The sequence below is a fragment of the Glandiceps talaboti genome, chromosome 14 (assembly GCF_964340395.1).
Source record: "Glandiceps talaboti chromosome 14, keGlaTala1.1, whole genome shotgun sequence".
Taxonomy (NCBI): Eukaryota; Metazoa; Hemichordata; class Enteropneusta; family Spengelidae; genus Glandiceps; species Glandiceps talaboti.
In genome coordinates, this window is record NC_135562.1 from 1778300 (window position 1) to 1802500 (window position 24201).

The 24201-nt window shown below is 34.4% G+C and overlaps 1 protein-coding gene across 1 annotated transcript in view; it reads right to left on the bottom strand.

The window, feature by feature from the left end:
- Positions 1-24201, bottom strand: part of LOC144445705 (dystrobrevin beta-like) — a 73894-nt gene that overhangs the window by 8249 nt on the left and 41444 nt on the right. The window contains exons 2-18 of the mRNA XM_078135348.1: positions 16805-16906; positions 15955-16035; positions 14990-15203; positions 14330-14415; positions 11875-12032; positions 11515-11626; positions 10827-10993; positions 9623-9741; positions 8707-8790; positions 7882-7975; positions 6423-6482; positions 4356-4441; positions 3948-4152; positions 3457-3748; positions 2796-2867; positions 2246-2390; positions 1018-1195 (exon numbers count right to left, since the gene is read on the bottom strand). Coding sequence (XP_077991474.1) covers positions 1018-1195; positions 2246-2390; positions 2796-2867; positions 3457-3748; positions 3948-4152; positions 4356-4441; positions 6423-6482; positions 7882-7975; positions 8707-8790; positions 9623-9741; positions 10827-10993; positions 11515-11626; positions 11875-12032; positions 14330-14415; positions 14990-15203; positions 15955-16035; positions 16805-16906 — 2255 coding nt within the window. The remainder of the gene's footprint in view (positions 1-1017; positions 1196-2245; positions 2391-2795; positions 2868-3456; positions 3749-3947; positions 4153-4355; positions 4442-6422; positions 6483-7881; positions 7976-8706; positions 8791-9622; positions 9742-10826; positions 10994-11514; positions 11627-11874; positions 12033-14329; positions 14416-14989; positions 15204-15954; positions 16036-16804; positions 16907-24201) is intronic.

Here is a 24201-nt window from a genome sequence, read left to right on the forward strand (position 1 = left end):
AATTTTTTCATTTTGGTTTCAAAAAATCTTGTTTTTTGTTCCTTTGTCTGTTTACTTCTGATGTCATAAGACATCATTTACATAAAGCAATGCTGTAAGTACATTTGTTTCATTTTAAAGTTCTGAAAGCTGAAATTCTGTAAACCTAGATATTTTCACTACTAGAAAATTCCGTGATTTCACTCTTCATTTAGTTGTCAAAGAGTAATTGTCATGAATTACCACACCTGGTGCATTGATAATGTACAAAGGGGCAATTTTAGTCACTAAATAATTTCATACGCAATATACAAAAATGAATCTTTAGTGAAAATATCCAGGTATAAAGCAGCTCTATATTTTGCTACAGAACAAACTGTAGTACAGTTGTGAACATCTCGATTTTCTCACATCATCATTTTTTTTTTTTATCATACAGACAACAAATCTGGTTTATCTTAAAAGCATAGTCATGTTGCTGTCAGTGCTGATAGATTACAAACTGTTAGAAAGCAGATTTATTGAAAGAACACTTTCAAAAATCAAAGAAATTATTTACATGGTTACAGAATAAGTCATTACAACTGTTAAGACAGATTTGGCACTTGGATCTTGTGTACTTGCCTAGAGTGACCTCGTTGCACTAGACTATACCATTTTACATGGGGCTGGCAGACTCAAAAGGGTGAGTAAAATTGACTTTTCAAATTTGAAGTAGTAGGTTGTTAAATGCTATCACATAATCACTGACAAAAGTTCATTAACGTGTTCACAAGTGTCTCGTCAAGTCGGCTGCCTTTAGAACACACATGCAGATAATATGGCTGCCTTTAGAACACTACATGCAGATTATACTGCCTGCTGAACTGAAGTGCAACACGATAAAACCAGTTATGTGTGTAACTGCCTCTCTTTGTCACCCTCCATATTGGTTAGCCAACCCTAACCAAGAATGGACTAGCCTAATGCTTCTTGGGGTGAGCCAGCAGTAAACAAGATCCATTGCCCATTTAATTATTCATTGTATATTACCCATACCTGTGGGTCCTTATCAAACAGCTCATCATCAGTTTGCCGGAGATAGTTGGATGCTTCATCATCAGTTTTCACATAACTTTCATCATCTGTACGTATGTATGATTCTGCATCATCTGTTGCTAGGTAACTATCATCATCTGTCCTAATGTAAGAATCAGCATCATCGGTATGTATATAACTATAAAGAAGTGGGCCACAGACATATTGTTAATCAGTCAATTACTTTTAGCCTGTGGTTAGAAATTAATGGAGTCTACTTCTCTGACATAGAGTAAAGAAAGAAGGGGTTAGTGTTTACAGAAGACAAGCAAAAGTTAACTTTAGTAATCACAAGTACCAGAGTAGTTTGTCCCAAGTCCCGATGGCAACCATCGAAGGTAACCATGGTGATGGCAACACTGTTGTTGACAGTGAATAGATTACATCAAAGATCATAATACAATATAACAACAAACGACATCACCACACAGACCACACATACATACATACATACATGTACAAAGTCAAAATGATATGGATGACTGTAACCATATGTAGCATGGAGATCAAATTCAGGTTTTGTGGAACAAATGTGTCAAGGCTCTGGATGTGGAAAGCTTGAGATAAGCATAATGATTTGGTAAGGATAGAAGCCAAGATCTAGTGGAGGTCTCCCTTCACATGTCAGTACTTTGTATAATAGGAAGGAAGCCGATAGAATAGGAGGTCTTTCCCTATAAATAATGCAGCCTTTGTTACCATAACAACCAGTATTGCATTAGTTGAACCTTTTTTGACTTTACCCAAGCTATAAGAAAATTTAAATTAACACCTGTTATAATATTACCTAATATGTAAATGTAAATTGTGTAGACCAATAAAATGGCATCAAAACAAATTAATTTCACTAGTTTCAAAGTTTTTTTCATTTTCTTTCTCAATAACTAAATCCTATTTTGTGATTTTTTATTTAAACTACATTGTCATTAAAAGTACATTCCCTAAACATTATTTATAAAAATAATACACAAATTATTTGCTAAATTACAATGAATGACAGGTCATTAAACACATCATTTCCATAAATGGGCATATATTTCCTATAATTTACATAATTACCAAATATGGCATCACATATTTGCATCATGACCAAATAAGGCATCTTTCTTTGCCTTGTAATCATATATGTAAATCAATACAATTTACATAACAATACAATCAGTTTGAACACCTATTTGCATATAATTACCTCTCAGGATCTTCTGAGTGTCTAGTGGTGTGTTGAGGGCCTTCTTTTCGTTTTTCAATCTCAGCTAGAAATTTTTCAGTGTCAGAAGGTTGACTGCCTTGCCATTTCAAAGGATCTACTGACGCCATGTCACTTGTATCTCCATCTGAAATACAAAACATTACATTTGATGAAATTGGATCTATTGATGCCATGTCACTTGTATCTCCATCTGAAATACAAAACATTACATTTGATGAAATTGGATCTATTGATGCCATGTCACTTGTATCTCCATCTGAAATACAAAACATTACATTTGATATTTGATATTTGAAATTGTATTTAGATACTACTACAAAAGATGAATACTGATGGGTAATATCTTTACGATTTTTCCATTCTTGTAAAGTATTTTCACTTACTCTGTGCATGTAGCTGGTAAGGTGGATGAGTGTGTGTGTGTGTGTGTGTGTGTGTGTGTGTGTGTGTGTGTGTGTGTGTGTGTGTGTTTAATATATGTACATTTTTATTAGACTGTAATATACATTATTTTTCAACATCTCCTTACTTTTAGACTTTTCTCTCCTTTCCACTGTATCTTCTTTGTCTTCTTCACTGGAACTATTACTACTGCCATCCTCTGAAAAATAGAATGTTTTTTTTTTTTGAAATTCATCAAGACAAAGATGATCAACTTAACCTCTCTAAAGAACTGTACTTCAATGTATGATCTAATCAACTATACAATCATACTTTAACTCTATGCAATTACTACTACAGTAAATAGTTTACAAATAAGAGGTCTTTTTATCCTCACTGTAAGAAACTGATTGAAATCATCTCATGAACAATACTGCTTGCACAACTTAGACAGAATACCATTGTACACAAAATTGGATTATCACACAGTGTCAATTTTACAGAAATTTGCTTTTTGGATAAACCTCTGTAAAACAACAGAAGCCCATGCTGTGTGAGTTCCAGTGTGGGTACTCAGGGATATTTGCACTTGTGCTTGCAGTGTTTTCTATTGCACTTTCACTCACTACCCTCATGAAAGTACAGCCACAGAGAACACTGGAAACACTCATGCAAATATCCAAGTACGCCACACTTGCGCTTGAGTGTCATAGGGTTCTGTCTCTTGCATGTCATGGGGTTCTGTCTCTTGTGTGTCAAAGGGTTCTGTCTCTTGTGTATCACAGGATTTTGTCACAGTATAGTCTCACCTGAATTGAGTTGTTTGACTAATGAAGACATAGCATTAGTAACAGAATCAGCTGCTACTAGGAGATCATTACGTAAATTCCTAGACTGTCCTTGTCCAAAGGCTTGTTTAACATCACCACCTACACCAGATAATGAATCCCCTGGTGTTGATGGAGCTGACTTGGGAGCTGGAGTTGTGGTTGTGATCGTTGTTGTAGCTGGTGCTGGTCCTGTTACTGGTGGGGAATGTGGAACCATGTTTGATGGCCGTGGACTACTATTTGGGGTTGACTTGGGTGATCCGCCATGGCTCTGTCAAAAAACAACAATTTTAAATTTGAATTACTCAAATACAAGACTCTATTTTACAAACTGAATTACGTTGGCAGAATCCAAGCATAAACATTCATACAACAAATACTGTATCAGGCAGTAGTCCATCAGCCATGCTAAAAAAAGGTCTACCTTCAGTAACTTCATGAGGCCCTCTAACTACATCACTAAAGCTTACCTTTAATAATTTCATGAGACCCTCTAACTGCACCATTAATTCTCTTCTACTGTCTTGCAGAGCTGCCATTCTTAGTTCAAGTTCATCTTTACGTTGCCGTAGCAATCGTAATTCAGCTAATAACGTAGGATTTCTTTCCATACTTGATGTTTTCACCGCTTCATCATGTTCTTGTCGTAATCGTTGAATCTCTCGCATGATTTCTCTGCAATAACAAGAATGGTAAAATGTGATCTTCTTCATAGATTAAAGACTACCTCAAGTGATTTTAAGTGTTCATGTCACATTACATGTTTTGAAATATTACAGAAAGTGATTTCGTCAGTCATGAATTTGACCTTTGACCCCACTTTGACCGCACAGACTTTTGTAAGGTCAAACTTTGACAAACTTTGACCCACAACCTACCTATTTTTAGCTTCTAACTTAGCAATCAATTCCCTTTGTTCTTTGTTGCCATCTAAACTAGCTGGGATTTCATTTCCTTGTGTTTGCTGCAAGAAAGGGAAATAAAAGATATCAATATAATATAATATTCTATTTCAGGTACCGAGAATTGAGAGTGAACTACCGACAGATATCAATGAAGTGAATTCTTCAGATATGTAATCAACAGCTGGTAAAGTTTGACAACTAGTATGCTCTAAAACAACAAAATGACGCTAGTTTTAGTTTGTGTCTATCTTAGTACACTGAAGCATTGATTACCAGAGTCAACAAATTCATTACATTTGATTTGTTCCTTTAGTGTGACAAATACAAAATTTCAAATCCAGAAAATAACTGAGATGTTGAATCTCTTTTTTCTTTACATATTGATTTGATTAACTTTGTAATAATTTGCCTTTTTTTTCAATATATAAGTCTTGCATATCAAGCTTAGGTACTCTTCCTATGAATCCTGTGGTTAGTTCATTAACTATAATATCTATCATGTATTTGTACATGCCAGGAAACTGAAAAAAGTGTTAGCTGCTAGCTATGTGTGCCAATGTCAAGAAGTTCTTGATTGAAAAATTGAAATGTTTGTGTTACCATTGTTAGTTAACAGATCACCTGTCACATGAGGGCAGTATTTCATATCATGAACAGGGGTGCGTTCGATTTGCACAATTACAATCAGGATTTATCGATCACAATCATAATTGGTAATCATAGTAATCATGCCCCAAACCATGATTACAAGATGGCGGACAACATAATATCTTGAGGGGATTGTGTGCATGTGGCTGACATAAAGTTAGAAATGACCGAAAACATGATGTAAACAAAATTGTGTTCGGTGAGATTGGTAATTTGTAATCATTGTAATCATTTTGACAATGTAAAATCATTTAATTTATTGGAAATGTGTGAAACTTTTAAAAGTGTATCAAAGGAAATCATCATGATCGTGATTGAGCATTTCGTTTACAACCTCATTTCGAGAAATGACGACAGATTAATCCCAATCATGATTGGGCAAATCGAACGCACCCCAGAAGAGGCACTGAGAGAGAATAGTATACTATGTAAAAGCAAGGATGTCATATGATAACTGGAGAAGATATGTGGTATCCATAAATCCACCACTTGAGGGCAGTATTTCATGACAAAATGATTACTAATAGGGAATTTATTTAACTGGGCTGTCCAGTAAGGTGTGTACAAGATGTGTGGGTGGTATACATAGATCTGTCCTATGAAGGCAGTACTAGAACTAGTCTGGAAACAAAACAGCTGCCACTAGAGGGCGATATTTGACATGTGATGGCACTGGTGCTATTAGCTATGGGCAGAAACAACAGTATTACTGGAAACTCAACTGATGCCAAACTAAGGTGGTATCAAATGTCTACTGAGTGTAACTTTGAGTGTAGTATTAATAACAGTCAGTTTTTCAACCCATTTCACTGACAAATTTCATGCACATGACTGTGTACTTTTGACCATCACCATCATGCAAAACCATATACGCATACATGTATAGTAGGGTACAATTTGACAGTGTGTGACGCAACACTTGAAGCTAGGTCACAGGTCAAAGATAACTTTGATTTATGAACCGTCAGTAAATAGCTTGAGGCTTACATGTGTCCTGGTGAAATTGAATTGAATTGAATTTAAACTTATTCCACCAGAAAAGCAAAATATATACACAAACTTTGAAAGCAACAGGTAGAACATTTCTGGTGAGGGCCATGCAAATAGTTCGTAGGAACTAATCAATGTCCATGGATCACAATGGGATGTTACATTTGGCCAACTTGCCTTTGTCGATAATAAAAACCTAAATCTAGCATTATCACCAGTGATTCATACTACAAGAAGACAGTAGTCATCATCTGGTTACAATATACCTGCCACTTGAGGGCAGTATTCAATGTCTGCAACACTGAGGGCAGTATTCACGATCTGGATACAATAAAGCTGCCACTTGAGGGCGGTATTAGATATCTTATCGTCTAACTAGACTTCTACACACTATACACTTACTGTCCAAGGTGAGGAGACCTGTATCTGTAGATCAATACTAGAATCGTCAGTGTCATCGGTCTAGAAGATTAAAAACCAGCATACAATATATATCAAACAGAAAAAACAAAACATAAATGAAGAAATCATGCGAACAATTGCAAGCGAAAAATGAACACATTGAGTTTTGAATTGTTATAGTCACAATCAAAAGTAAGACAAGACTTGGGGTTTTCTTCCAATCTGGTTATGAATTTCAGATATGCAAGGAATTCGTTTTCCTATGTACACTTTAAAGATAAATTCAGAATCTAACACCTTTATTTGTTTACTGCTGTCAGTAGCTTCTTTTGAAATGAGTATGCTTAATTTTCAGTATTCGTACAAACAAATTTCCCATGACAATCAAGCTGCCACAAGAGGGCAGTATACATCAAGAAGAACAAAATGTGAGGCTGATATTGTCTTGGGTGCATTTTTTGTAAGAAAGTCATGGAAACCCATTGTTTATCAACCCTGCTGTGAGGTTTCTCTCAAATAAAGTCATACAAATAATCAATCCTGCCCAGTAGAGCTCTGTGTACACTAGAGTGGGGCATTGTGGGTAAGGAAACAATGTTAGGACCTTTATGCCTGTTGAAACCTTACCCAAACTATGGAGATCCTATCATGATTCATTACCCATGATGCTTCACACCAGTCACAAGCACTAAGGTCTCTCCTATGTCATATATGTCATTTGTTGTAACTCTTATTTTGTGAGAGAGGTTGCATACAACAGGGTTGAAGAAAATTGCTTGTCTGGGCCTCATAACTTTCATGCAGGAATAACCTTAATTTATGAAAATATCAGAAATGTTTTTGACGATTTCATTTTGGATTTCAATATATGTATAAACATTTCATACCAAGTGAACTAGCTGTATATAAATAAATGATGTAGATATTTTTCTAAAGTGTATTAAACATGAAATAAAATCTATAGGGATAAATTTTAGTATGGCTAAAACATCTCAAAACTCAAGCATTGCCTTGGATTCAAACTTATATCACAAAAAAAACATGTGGTCAAAATGGATAGAGAAAGGTATTGAAACTGATAAAACACTTCCAAGACAGACATGGCTGAAGAGAACTAAATAGGGAAATGCATACATAACATAACAAATAGCAGATGCAGTACTAATAGAGGAGAAATACAAGACCATTCAAAAAAAGAAATAAATAAAAATAAAAATAAGGAAAATACACTATATATAAACAAGACTGCCAGAGAAAATTCAGAATGGGTTATTAGGGGGACTGTAAAATTCACCGATAAAAACTGATCCACAGCCAAAACTCATAAACTCAAAGTACAGAAAACAAACAAATATTTTCAAGTCAGTGAAGTGTTCAATGTTAAAGTAATACTGATGTCTTTGTTTGATTTTCATACAACCTGCAATATTTGACTACATGATTTGAGGTGGTTACTTACGTTGGTATTTTTGGCGGCAGCAAGTCTGGCTGCATATCTAGCTATGAGTCGGTGTTCATCATCCAATCTGGTTGTATCTAATGTACTATTTAACCTATGAACATAATACACACAATATTGAATTATGTGACACATACAACATTGAATTATGTGACACATACAACATTGAATTATGTGACACATACAACATTGAATTATGTGACACATACAACACTGAATTATGTGACACATACAACATTGAATTATGTGACACATACAACACTGAATTATGTGACACATACAACACTGAATTATGTGACATATACAACATTGCATTATGTGACACATACAACATTGAATTATGTGACACATACAACATTGGATTATGTGACACATACAACATTGAATTATGTGACACATACAACATTGAATTGTGTGACACATACAACATTGAATTATGTGACATAATAACTCAAGGTTTAATATCTACTTTCTGAGGGGTCAAGTGCACCAGTTTTTTTATTTTGGTGGTCAACAACAAGATGTTGGTTAGTGGCCAATATTTTAGATTTGTGTTTTCATCCTAATCCCCACTCCTCACACAACTCCAACCCAACCCCAACCATCCCAATCCTCAAACCCCAACCACCCCAACCTTAAAACCCCCAAGTCCACTTCAACCCTTCCAACCCTCAAACCAGACGTCCAATCCATCGATATCAGGTTGGAAATGTTATGTCTGCTATGTGTATGCTAGAAATATCCCTCTATATTTAATCTATTTCAAATACAGGGGTAGTAGTCCTCCTCATAGTAGAATTCTCTTCCTTTTATAACAGTACATACCTTCGTGATCCACTGTCTATAGAAAGATCTTTCTTACTGGAATCTGACATGTCCATACTCAAATTGGTTATAGGTGGGGCAGGCCTATCAAAACAATCAATACAAACATAGTCAACATCTGGAATATGAAAGCACCATTCTCATTGGTTCTACAACACAGTTTATGGATACTATATCCAATCAGGTTCCAATAAAGTGAACATCTAATGCATTAAAGAATCATTTTTATTGGTTCTAATAGTCCAATTTATGAAAGCAACATCCTCATTGGTTCAATAAATGCTGTGTATGGACACTGGCCAATCAGCTGCATTTACTTTGACTTTTATTGTACACATCACTTGGAACTCCAAGTCTGGTTATTTCAAGAGATTCCGGTTGAAAACAAGAAATGGTGACCAGTAAATTGTCAAATTACGTCAATCTTATTTCCATGGTTATATTTGAATGCCTAATGAGTTCTGCATATTGCTAAATATTAACCAATTAAAAATGTTTCTAAAATTTGATTATGAATATTTCAATATAAAACCAAATTTAGAGTAACCCCCCAAAACAACATTAACAGACTGTCCCTTTTAAAATGGTTCACAATAAATATACATTCAATATTCTCAATATTTTTCTTCGTTCAGCCAAGGAAAATATGAGTGACCTAAGGGGCCTTTGTCACAAGTCACTAGACGAGTATTGACATCCCTTAGGTCAACGTATTTTCCAGCTGAATGAAGTGACATTCAAGACAGGTTGTTGTGATGTAGATCAACCAGGGTATATTATCCATATTTTCTGTTCAAAGACAATAACTTGGCTTGTGCATGGTATAATTCTTTATGATAAATCTCATTTATTGAGTAAAAAATATAAAATTAGTATCACATTAAACTGTTAAAAATAGTAGAAATAATTAACTTACACTATATGTGATAAGTCCAATGGTTGCTCAGGTTCATTGGGAAATTTTGGGATTTGTTGGTTGTCTTTAGTTTTGAACGGTTTCTTCAATGCTTTCCCTATCTTTTTAGCTGGTGATTTCTGTCAGATAAAAATATCAAAAAGAGTCGTCCAGTTCAAGTTCAGCTTATTTGTCTCAGCTTATATACAGTACAGAATGAGATCATTGCATTGCAATTCAATACTGAAAATATGATATAATAATATAAACAGGTATCAAATTTCATCATAATTTAAACAAACTATATTTTAATGTTTTTAATGTTATGATGAATATTAAAGGAACAAACACTGAAAATTTGGAGTTAATATCTTTATTTTTAACAAAGTTACAACAATATTTCTACAATAAAGAATTGGATGAAAAATAGTCTATACAACAACATTAATTGCATATCTGCATGCAAATGATATACAAATGAGGGTGTGATTAATTGTACATGGAATCACAGGATTGTCAACTTGTACAGTATGATTTTTATGCAAATTTGCTGTTTCAGACAAAGATATATAATAACAGAACCCAATGCTGTGTGAGTACCAGTGTGGGTAATTGGGGATCTTTGCACTCGTGCTTGCAGTGTTTTCTGCTGCACTTCCCATCAGGATTTAAATACCCAGGTACACTATACTTGCACAGGGGCTCTGTCATATATCATTTTATAATTAATTTTATAATTTGGGCAAACAAGGCTTACAGATTCATCACTTTGTACTCCGAATCTCTACAGTCTCGGTGGCCATCACAAATAAGATGGGGTATTGAAGTAACACGTCAACAAACGGTTAGCCCTATGTAGTCAATCAAAGTGCACAGTACAAGAATATTCGAGTACAATTATGTGGTAGATATCGGTACATTCAAAACAGCCCTTTCTGCTGGCGACACTTCCGAGACTGTAGAGAGTCTATTTGTAACCATAAGCTAACAAAGTGACTACAGAATGTACACGGCAATGACTCTTCAGTCTGCTGAGCAAAAATGACAGACATTTTGAACCTTTCAAGGGAAATGAATTCAATCATTTATAAAATTTCTATTTTTCCTGAAAGTAATTTAGTAAATTAATTGAAGGTGACCTTCTGAAGTTAAACATGTTGATACAAATGTTGAAGTCTACAAATATCTACAATAAGAATTAGCTTTCCATGGTTGAACTACTTACATATGTAGAATACTCCTTCATTTCATGGTCACTGCTGTGTCCCCCAGATACGTTCCCTCGCCAGAAACAATTCTGACAGAGCTGGTAACTATAGCAACGCTGACATTTATATCTGAAGCCCATCATGTGATCACTACGACAGAACGCACATTCCACTGGGTGAAATACTGTAATTATAAAATATTAATTCTAATTTGACAAAATGATGTTATTTCACTATAAATGACAGATTAGTTTTTACAAAAACACATTAATAATACATCGAATAATTGGATATTACCGTAATTAAGTCCATCATATTTTTCCTCTAGTTGCCAATTAATATGGAGAAGTAGATATCATTTCAATATGATTGATAGATCAGAATTGTATGTACATATATAACATACCATTTAATTGGATATTTCCCCTCTAACATTTTTCTTTGTTTTGTCATGAAAAATAACGAGTGACATAAGGGGCCTTGTTACTCTGAGTCAAAGGTGAGTAATGTCAACACCCTATTGTCATAAGTATATTCTGGTTGGGTTAAGACAAATATTCGAGAATAATATGATACCTGCGCAAGCATATATAAGAAAGAAATTAAAGGTAATCACACCAAACATTGAGAAGTCACTTACCATTTTACACATTAGCCATTCTATGCATTAAAGGTACCCACACCATACATTGAGAACTCACTTACCATTTTCCACATTAGCCATTCTATGCATTAAAGGTAACCACATTATACACTGAGGTCCAGGATCTGACATCATAGTATCTAGAAACTCATTCAGTGTTATTCTTTGATTGGACTGGTAAGGGACAGAAAAAATAAAAAAAAAGAGAAAGTTAACAAAACACTGCTTTTTGTATAAAGTGTGCAAGCAAATGCATTTGTTGTACACATCGCAATTTCTCTTTGGCTATTGCATTTACTGTCGCTTGTTCTTTTGTGAGCGTTCGTTACATACATCTGACAAAACACCATAGGTTTTCCCGAAGCAAGAAATCACGCCCTGTACACTAATTAGGATTTTAATCAGGTTGGGTTTACACTCACTGCTTCATATCCAAAACATGATCTTGCAGCAGTTTCATTGTAACCAAATGATGGTCCTTCAAATACAGCTTTGGGTAGTGCTAACACTTCTTTCAGGTAGACATCAAACTTTGCCCACACCATCACACCATTAGCATCAGAAATCTGAGAAAAAATATCTGTAAAAGAAAACAGTAAAAGATTATTATTACATATCACGTAATATCTAATGTGTATGTCTTCAAAATATTCTGTACTTTTATCAACAGTTTATTTGCATGTAAAGAGTGCTACCAGACCATTTTACTGACTTATACATGTATAGTAGTAATTACTTTAGTCTATCTGCTAGACCTCGGATGTTCTTCCGATACAACACACGACCAAACATCGCTATCGAGGATGGAACATCGGGCAAGCCCTCACTGCGAACTTTGTTCACTTATTGTATTGGAAGAAAGCCTGAACGTCTAGCAGCAAGACTATGATTACTTGCACCAGTGCCTGTGTACATACTATTGGTACACTATTTGCAGAGCAGTGTAATTATGACAACATTAGAATTGCATACTTGTATCTAAATGAGTGTGTGATTATTACATGGTGTACACAAATCACTTGAACACACTTGATTTGTTTGCATCTTGTATATTCTTTAAAATATTTGAATACATATTTTCACAAAATTTGTTGTTTCAATATGAACATTATTATATCACAATGACAGCCCATGATGTATGAATGTCAAAGTAGGTAGGTAGGTAGGTAAGGGTATCATGTTAGTGGTGTTTTCTGCTGCATTTTGGGTAATTTTATACATGAAAGTAACGCTGCAGACGGCACTGCAAGTACACATACAAATATTTTTAGTACACCTTACTGGAACTCACATATCACAGGGTTGTGTTATTTCATATAAGGTCAAAGGTTATCCTATCTATTGATTGACAACTCTGTGTATTGATTATTCTGACTACATCTGTCATTAATTATCTCATTGACTGGTCAAATCAATTCAGTGAATGTCAAAGTGACAGCAGAAATCTGATAAAATGTTGATCTTATAGATTAAGTTATGTACAAGAATTAATTATATTCTGTTTTTATATGCACAGTCATGACTGAACAAAAATTATTATGCAATGTGAAAACAATCTGAGATCAATATTGGCATCTTTGTCATGTAACCATGTTCTCATCTGTATATTTGAAAGACAAAATATTTGGTACAATGCTGTTCAAATGGTCATATCTGATTGAAAGTGAGGCTCAAAATAGTGGAGTACAGAGGTATACAGTGAAAATTGCATTTCTAAACACTTCTGGTAAAAGTGGGTTACATTTTCTGACCAGTATAGTTATTTCATGTTGTTCCAATTCCAATGATATACAATGTATATTGCTAAGTTCCAATTCCAATGATGTACAGGGTGGACAGTCTGTCAGACAGACAAACAAGGACAGACAAAGATAGACACAGTCAATTAGTCAGACAGACAGACAGACAGACAGACAGACAGACAGACAGACAGCCAGACAGAGAGACAGATAGACAGATGGGTGGGAAGACAGACAGATTGACAGACAGCCAGAGAGACACACAGACAGACATACATACATTTTACCACATTCATTGCACTTCTGAATCTCTGTTTACTTTTGCTAAAAACAGCTGCAAGGTGAGTTACTAAAATATAGTATATAATTCATATAATAATGTAAGTGAAATCAACTGATAATAATTTAGGAACTAAATGACAGATGTTATACATAGTAAATGATGCACAGCTGGTTTTAATCTGTCAAATGGATTTATTGACGGCATGCATTCTTTATCAAATATTTAGTATTATTTCTGAAACATCTTGACTGTTTCAGTTTGTTCATAACAAGATCAAATAAATGTGACAGTATAAAGTAGAAAGACATGAACCATTAATAAATCAATGCTGTACACACATAATAGATATCTAATGTCTAATGTGTAGGTATTTATAACCACAGTAGCAATGACTGACAATTTCTGTTTTACACTGACTTTACAAGAGAGTCTAAGGTCTGGATATTGAAATATTTGCTGTTATAAAACAAGCTTACTACATGTCTGTATGTTACTTTTTCCTAAAGGTGTGCAAGGGCCATATACTTCAGTTTATAGTTATACACTGGGATATGGAGGGAGGAGGGGGGGGGGTATGGGTGGAGCATACACTTTAGCTTATAGTTATACACTGGGGTTATGGTGGGCTTATTAAAAGGTATTCAGCTATAAAATTCTGTCTACTGAAGTGATACTTAGAGAGAAATGCAATGAATATTCACAGATGTTTTGGAATAAGCACTTTAATAGGAGTCGTGAATATTCATTATGTTCATTCAGAAGATTCGTAATTTCACAGATCAATGAAATAGATGGAATAAAAACCATGGCAACAGTTTTTTTTAATGCTAGTACAATATTTTCATTGATACTCACATCTGAGTTTGTCCATGAGTTTTCCTGAGCACAGCGTTGCCAAGGCAACTTTGACCGATAACACTGTCATGTCTCCTTGTCCTTCACTGTTAAAAAAAATAAAACATTGTCATGTCAGAAAACATTCTCTTGAATATGTAAAACATAACTTTGTAAATTTATGGCGTCTTTTTAAAGTAGGGTTGGTTGTAAGATACATTGTTGTTGGTGATATTTCCCTTAATCTTTGCAACAAGGAGATTAAATCAATGAATTACTGGAGATAAACTTAATATATTCAAAGAAATAGACTTATCCAATTGTCAAAATTCATGCATAAAACCTAAATGTTGTATGGTTACACAATTAAACAGAATAAACCCTTTGTAAAGACAACGTAATCTACCAATATCAAGCAGTCTGCATAAAACAAAAGAATTATGTTATCCCACCACTAGGTGAAATATTTTTCTGTAGAAATTTTCTGTAATCAGCCACACAATCAAAATAATAGCAACAAAATAACAAAGATATCAATCACTGAGGTCAAGGGTCAAACTATCATGCTGTTGTAAGCCAAAGACCCTGAAGTCTATGTCCAAATTTATTCATGAGGGCAAGTTCAAATACATAAGACAAAAGAATTGTATTTTTGCACCACTAGAGGGTGCACTTCCTTACCCATCATATGCCAGCACTAAGAAATTAAGAAGTAGACTAATAGACTGCTCTACATTAATTTGATGTGTGGTTGGCAATCTCTTGTTGAGTTGATAATAAATACTAGCTACAAGTCCTTCCACTTTGGGAAGGGGCAGCTCTGAAAAGTGATCCAGAGTGTTCAACCCATTCTCTCTATAGGCTTCTATGACGTTCCAAATATCCACCAAATGTACTGAAATAGACAAAATAGAGAAGACAAGTCAGGGATTTGAGAAAGTCTGAAAAAATTGATGTTGGAAAATAGTCTCACTGATTGTTACATAGAGTTGGTAAAATGTATTGTAACTGTATGTCTTCTATCTCACACTACAGTATTCTGGACTTTATTTCTAGTCAAAAGCTGCTGTCAGATTACCTTTCTAGACACCAGACAGAAACAACACACATTGCTAACCCATTAAAAGCCAATATCAGATTAGTATGACTTGACTTAACATTTGCCTGACAGATCTACAGAATAGTTTGGAATGAACACAAGAAAAGTCATATTTTCTCCAAACATTTCAACTCATAAGATTGTTGTAATCAAAGACCATGGGATTCAAACATTCAGGTTTAAGCAGGAATTGATGTATTATTAATATTACACACCTAGGTGAAAATCAAGAACTGTGAAATAACACAGCAATATAAATTTTAAACACAACTGGGTTGTAACTACTAAACATACATGTATATGAATGCAATGGAGACATTTTATTTGGCTGCAAGATACGCTTCGCCCTCACCAGCCTGTTGATTGATATGTGAGGGTGCCCATCACATCATACTATACAGACTCTATGACTCACCAACCTGCTGACCAATGTGAGAGGACGCCCCATCACGGCATACCATACTATAGTATATGACAACTGAAAACACAGAATGGTAAAGCTTACAACAAACTTAGAATTACAGTTATTATACTTATTGATACTTACGATTACATTTCTTCTGTACAAAACGTAGTTTACAACTTGTCCTATATGTACCAAATCTAATTACATCAAAATTTTGTGATCCTGGAAGAAAAATAAAATGAATGGATTGAATAATAATAGTATATGGCTATGTGAATAATGTAGCTGTAAAATCAATTACTACAGTTTACTTTCATCGCTGTAACTCTTTTGTAACTCTGTATGAACACACAGAGTAAAATCATTGTGTTAAAATGTGTAAAAGGCAACGGTTTCATTACTTGATTTCTGTACCACAGAAAAACATCGCAATTTGTTTGGTTCAAACTATTTATTAGAAAACACATTCAGGAGACACTGAATTCAGGAGACACTGACATTCTGTTGTTAACAAAAATTCAATTTACATTAATATACGTTCATTTTGAAAGGCTAGAGATGTACTTAATCTGATTAAAATGTTATCAAATAGAAGACTCAATTCCTTATTTTTCACCGTATTTCTTTCTACTGTATTTCTTTTCTACTTTTGTGTGGTACAAATTGATGCAAATATTAAAATATGGGCACTAGGCTTGCGACTTTGAACCAAATGACTGGATTTTTAAATCTACATTTTGCATCTTGCTGTCTCACATGCTGAACACGATGATTAATTGTTCAAACAGCATCTTTCTAAAGACTATCTTTGGTACAGGTAAACTATATGCAAATGTATGTAAATATACAAATAAGTATACATTTATGTAAATTTATGTACTATTCAAACCAGTGTACATTTATGTAAATATATGTAAATATTCAACCCATTGTATATTTATGTAAATTTATGTAAATATATGTAAATTATCAAATCTGTGTAAATACTCACTCATTTCTGTAATGAGCTGTCTTCGTTCATCGTTGACCTTTTGAGGTGATGAACTTTGACCTGACCTTGACTGGTCACTATCATCCATTGCTGTTAGATGACCTGCAAATGTGAAAATAAGAAAAGAATTCTCGAGTCAACGTCAAATAAGTCAAATGAAATCACTATGATATTTTAAAGCAACTAGAAATCCAAGAAAATTTACATCAATTACAATATTAGCGAAATTTAAATGTACAAATTGGACAATAATATTGGAAAAATACAGTGCACATACAGGGTTGTGTCTGTTAGATAATTTCTACCATATTGTTCAGTTCAAATCTAGTTTCCTCTAAAGTGTTATGTGTCAGTGAGACTACGGTAGACAGACATTCTTGCTAATATGTTTGTACTCAAATCACTGCACATACACTGTCACATTTCAAGTGAATTAAATTCCTACATGTCATACACTTCAACTACAAGTTTGACAGCTCAATAGACAACTCATTCAAAATATTACAATTCAGCTGAAATCCCTCAGAATTATGACTGAAAGCAACAAGAATCCATTTCACTAGATGTTAGATTTACTCCTCCCTGTAATAGTTACTCGGCAATACCTCTCTACTCCATCAACCACTGGACGTGTATACTGATACCCTTGGCCTCAGCTCTACGGAAACATGTCTCATTGCAATCACAAACAATACACAATCGTAAAATCGTCTACCCAACTATCCTTTGACCAGTCTGTGATTGCTCGTTATATGTAGCTTGATAGTCCGTAGCCATGGAAACATAGAAAACTCAAGAGATAGTGTCTGTAGCATGTATGTGATGATGACAGTACAGAAAGATAAAGACATATCCATTTTCTACTATCTACTCCTGTAAAGTGAAGTTGGACACTTTAAATATCTCTGTCTGTATATATGTAAGCCACCATAAAGAGATACTTCAAGTTGTCTTCTTGGGTTTGCCATACAGATGGCCTAGGCTACTACATGGGGGTTAGATTGCAAAGTTCCTTACCATTTACAATTGTAAACTCAGCGACTGTCTAAACACTAAACTCAATGACTGTGATGAAATTATACAGGTCTTATGTTTTTTCCTGTGTCAAATTTCATATTTTCGATTGAAAAGTTGTTAGTGCCTTGCATCAAATTCCTGTTATAGATTACATTGCAATGTGAATCTTTGGTTTAATCATTTATCAAAACAAAAGATGATTACTGATGACAATGTGAGAAATGTTTTGTTTTACATTGCAACTTATACAAGAGACATGTAAGTGTACATCTTATACAATAAAGTATCGTTGTTAAAAAAAAAAATACTGATGAAAGAGAAATTCTCAAAATGTATTCATGTACACTAGCTACATATGTCAAACTATAATGCTCTTGGTTTGATATTTTAATCTGAATATTTTGCCAAACCTGACAACAACAGTAAACACACACTCTGAGAGAGAGAGAGAGAGAGAGAGAGAGAGAGAGAGAGAGAGAGAGAGAGAGAGAGAGAGAGAGAGAGAGAGAGAGAGAGAGAGAGAGAGAGAGAAAGAGAGAGAGAGAGAGAGAGAGAGAGAGAGAGAGAGAGAGAGAGAGAGAGAGAGAGCGAGAGAGAGAGAGAGAGAGAGAGAGAGAGAGAGAGAGAGAGAGGGGGGGGAGAGGGAGAGGGAGAGAGGGAAAGAGGGAGAGGGAGAGGGAGAGAGGGAAAGAGGGAGAGGGAGAGGGAGAGGGAGAAAACACGAAGGGGCAAAAGAAAGTGAGAAAGAGCATGTGTAATTACTTATATTACTATATTATATTATGTAAATCAATTGACCTTTATGTCTGACCTTACACTTTTATCCCAAGTAGAACACATTTCAGGCTTCACTAATTACCATAACTAATTGAAAGCAGTAAATGTATTAACTAATTACCATAGCTAATTGAAAGGAGTGATTGTAAAATGTGTTTAACCACCTTTACTTCCTGTAATTTATAACCATACAACTACTTTGGACTTTATTTACATAAATTGCCAGTAGCAACATTTGAAATGTCAGATATAATTATGGTGGCATGAGTTGAGGTTTGTATGTGACATAAAACATTTTACACATTTAGTCAATGTACTATTGACTACTAGTATCTTGCCATTGGCTATATACATGTACTATAAGGTGATGTATGATCAATCTTGACCAAGGACTCGTTACTGTCAACACACATTATTGCAGCTTGCTAATCTTATGGCAATATTATGTGTTATTTTTTGTAGCTGTTAGGGCCTACTTAACTGACCAGGAATAAATCTGGAAAAATAGTCAATTTTTTTTGAGCTCTGCTTGCAGAGATTAGGCACTTTGCAAATCTCTTTAATAATGACTAATTATTACATTAAACTTCAATATGTTTTATATCAGCTTTTAATTGAAAGTATAATTTAGGGGAAGTACAGTATTCTTGGTGAAATGCGTAGGATTGATTACTAAAGCTTACACATAATATGTATATGCACATGTCAATATATACATGTATGTGATTTTTTGTGGGTTTTAGAAACTGTGTAATGGAACAGGTAGTCTAGTACTATCCAGGGCATCGAATCTCAACATCTCTCTTTACATAAAGGGATGTACAGTTCCCCACACCCCAAGGAATGGTGAAAATACCCAGATAATATTAGTATTCTGATTATTATCACATATATTGGTGGGGTTGGACTAGATTAGTCGGCAGACAACTATTTTTCAATCCCTTTCCCATTTATTTATGTAATCACACTCTTCTTGTATTATTTGTATCTGGGAATAAAGTCAGCCTACTGAACAGGAAGTCTGTAAAACATATCAATGTGTAGGGAGTGATTATGGATTATTATTTAAATCTGTTTCTATGGCAACCCCTCATTTTTTTATTGATGTTCACTGCGAATGGGATGAATAAAATAAATAATTTCAGATTTTTATTTCTAGGCACATGTTAACTTGAGTCTTATGCATCGAAAAGTAACTGTAACTGTAGTCGTGTTTGCCATATTTAATGATATTTCTGTGACAATTTTGATTTCTAACCAAATAAATTACAAAACTGTTATCCTTACATCATCAGGTCCCATTTCCACACACTAAAAATTCTTGTCATACAGATACCATAATTTGTAGTTGTAGTCCTGTGTCCACAGACTACCAATTCTTGTCATGGGGCTACCATAATTTGCAGCGGGTAGCCCACTCAGGCTACCACTGATTATGTGATGATTTAAAGGAGGGGAGATTTATACACATGACAGTATTTTAACAACATACATATTCCAAAAGAGTAACTCTGTTTTCAGTTCATGAATATAGGACTATTGTTCACAATCCTTGGGCTAACAATATCTGAAATTGGTAGCCCATTGGGACTATCATAGAAAAAAAGGTAATTTCAAGCCCTGAATTCATGACAAAAATACTGAGAAGACAGAATATGGCAGAAAAGGTTCCTTGAAGTTAAAGAAGAAACGTTAGTTATAATATTTCTTTAGGGATTCTGTTAGTTTGATAAATCTGTCTGCTTCAATTCAGTGATAAATGATTTCCTTGCTAGCAATTTATTTATTTATTCAATTTCAAAACTCAATGACTTGATTGATCCAGGCACTGCTATGATTCATCAAAACTCACTGGGTCATACATGCTACTCCCAAAGCAATGCTGCTGACGTCATTTAACACACTTATACAAGGGTATACTTATTATTCACAAAGAAACACACTGTTGACCTGAATACATTTGTATTGTATTACGTATGGTTTTATATTTACATAATTATTGATTAGTAGTAAAAGTGTGGTTTGATATTATTCCATACATATTTGCAGTAATATTTGACCTGATTTGATTACATTGATCACAGTATCCATGTGCATCACATATTCTATACTTTTACAACGTCTATTCGGCACTAGCGGTATCCCGTTTAATTTCTCATACCACGCTTGTGACTAGAATTGCAGAAAGCTGATAATATGATTTGAAAATCTTGACACATAATTGCTCACTCAGGTTATTACTCAGAAGTGAGATGTCACATGTGATTATTCAAATGAAGTCATTATGTAGATGAACACACACAGCTGATGTATGTAACTGCATATGTTCATCTGTACATACAGCAGTATGAAAGATTAAAAGGAATACTGCTTTGCCGTAAGCTGATTAGTAAGCTGATTAGTGGCATGTGTGTATGAAAATGTAAATGGAATATATTTTCAGCACAAGTTTTTGAACACTTTTGATTGGTTTTGTCAGCCAGAAAATACTCATGAGCTAAGGCTTTGTCATTACTTGTCTAGCGACTCATAGTGACAAAGGCCCTTTAGGTCATTCAAATTTTCCTTGGCTGAATGAAGAAAAATATTGGCGAATAACATCTAAGTCTAAGTAAAGGGTAGATTAGATCAAGACTTGAACTAATGTCTATTTTATGATCAGATAAACAATCAAGACCACGATGTTGAACATGTCACACTAATGCCCTTACAGTAACACACTTAAAGTAATAACCATTATCTGTACATGTACTTTGACTTTAATTCATTACAGCAGTAAATGTGAGTGGCGCTAGTAAAGGAGATGTGCCTGTAACCTAAATGCAAAGTTGAAGATAAGACAGTTCTAGTCTTGTAGTAAGGCCATGGATCTGCACTTTGGTGGTTGCTGAACAAAACTGAAAGGTGATGACTACCTCTGTCTGGGTGCCTTTAGAGTAAGCAGAATAGAATTCAGGCGCTAGCAGCTAGATTACATGTAATACAATCGGTAAAAAATTGGTAAAATCACTAACATACAAATAAAAAATCTCCAACATAAGATACATGTAAGATAATGGTACACACACACTTCTCTACATATACTATTCCTTGTAAAAATAGACTTAACTTCTATAAATCTGATGTAATTACAATGTACACAGCATATCAGGGTTCATTGTAGTCCTATGGTCTAAACTCTAAGTGGTTATACTTAGTGACATGTAGGCAAATCACTTATGAGGGATAACATGGCCAAGGTCACAGACTAGATGGTGTGGATGAAATAACTCAAGATTATAAAAGCTGACATACATGTAATATGGGCTCCCTTTGACTCAGTTCATATTGGGATCAAAATTGAGGTCAGGCAGAGCTATAGAAAATACAGTTAGTCATTCCCCATGGTGTCATATTCACATTCAGTGTTTGTTTGGATTGGTTTTAAAATTTCAGTCTAAAAACTAGTTGTCTGGCAGAGCTATAAGAAAAGTCGGTCCTCAACAAAAACATTGTTTCCATGACAACTTCTCTACTTCTAATGTAACAGGAGCATATTGACTATTTGATCACTTCTCAGATTACAAAGTTATTTTTCTGTTTTCCCTTCCGTGTCAGTTACATGAAGTTAAACAACACCTAACATACAGCAAGGAATAATCACCTTGTCTGACATAGTCGTACTGAATTTTAAAGATGTCACTACAGTATATCCAACAAAACTGGTAAAATATTTTTTTTAATAATCATCCAAAAAAATTACTGCATACTGATAGAGAGGGCCGGAGGTACAAGCTCTGGCCCTTGCTATCAGTATGCGGTTACAGTAGTATTGCTCCGGATCGGAGCGAGGCGACAACTTTAGTTTTACATAAAACATATACAAAAATGCCATGAACGACTGTCAACAGTCTAATAGTACATGTACGTTGTATTATGGGTGTGGTATCGTAATTGTAAGAAACAAGCCCACTTTTTGGACAATTACTTTCACCAAAATTTGATAATATATTCATACCGGTTGAAATACATGTACCTTTACACAAGTCAAATATTAACCACTGACTTGGATTACACATTGCCAAAAGTCAAATGGGTCATTCACAAAAGATTACATAGTCCATAATATTTGCTAGTAAATCCATGCCAGTTGAAATGTGTCGACAAAAGTCAAATTAGCCATGGCAACGGATTAAGTTATTCCTAATAGTTGATAGCAAATCAAAGCCAGATGAAATGTTTCTAAAGAAGTCACACTGGTCATTGAAACTGCATGACTACATCATCCTTATTGCCCATTTCAATACATGTACCAATCACATTACCCGTAACATATTGATTACATTTGGCAGGAGGGAGCTGTTCCCTGAAATGTACACAAGACTGATTTACAATGTACATGTGGATTTTAATTGATTTCTGACACCAAACACAATAAAACACTCTTTTATCTGATTGTACAATTTATTCGTAACAAGAAATGCAACTGATGAATACATCTTAATAGATGGAGAGTCAAATTTTATGACCATGACATTTATAGGGTCTTTGTCGACAGATAAACTATTAGCTTTCTAGATTCAATGATGCGTTTATATGCTACACAACATTGCAAAAGTGTTTTTATTACGGGGGATTAGTCTAGGAATCTACCTGTACCTGTACATGTGCTTGTGTGTGTGTGTGTGTGTGTGTGTGTGTGTGTGTGTGTGTGTGTGTGTGTGTGTGTGTGTGTGTGTGTATGTATGTATGTGTGTGTGTGTGTATGCATGCATGCATGCATGCATGTATGTATGTATGTATGTATGTATGTATGTGTGTGTGTGTGTATGTGTGTATGTATGTATGTATGTATGTATGTATGTATGTATGTATGTATGTGTGTGTGTGTGTATGTGTGTACGTACATCAATGTGTTCGTGCAACATGAGTCTTTAATACCTGGGTTATATTTAACCAGATTTACTTTTATTATCATAGAACAGTGGATAGGAGACTATAAATTATACACAATGTCTTCTTCTTTTATCAAATCCCAAATCCATATAGTTTCAACACAACACAGTACACTGACTGTGAAGAAAGATAAATTTGTGGGGGTTACTGATTACATGGTAACAATATAACAGACATTGTACAAGTACTAAGTAGTTATTTTAAACTATATTTAGTCCTCCATTACACAATAAACATGTATATGGGTTTTCCCATTATCGTAATGCTGTATCAAATTTTGCTGGGTCCATACATTTTGTATCAAATTTCACTTGTAATGGAACTAAATTGATTTTTTAAAATATTCAGCGACGAGCCAATGTTTTTTAGATGGCATAAAATATCATTCTAATATCAGCTTTATAAAGCACAAACTCAGTACTGAGATAGTAACATACAATGTTATACACATATCTGACTTTAATAAATATGTACATACACGAACCCATGATATACCATTTTAATATCAGCTTTAAACATGTACAAAATGTACATGTGTAGAGTTCACAAACCCAGTACTGAGATACTAGTAAGATGCAATGTTACAAATATATCTGACTTACAAACATCAACTCTACCTCAACTTTCTATAAAAACATCAGCATACTCATACACTAAAAAGCATTAAT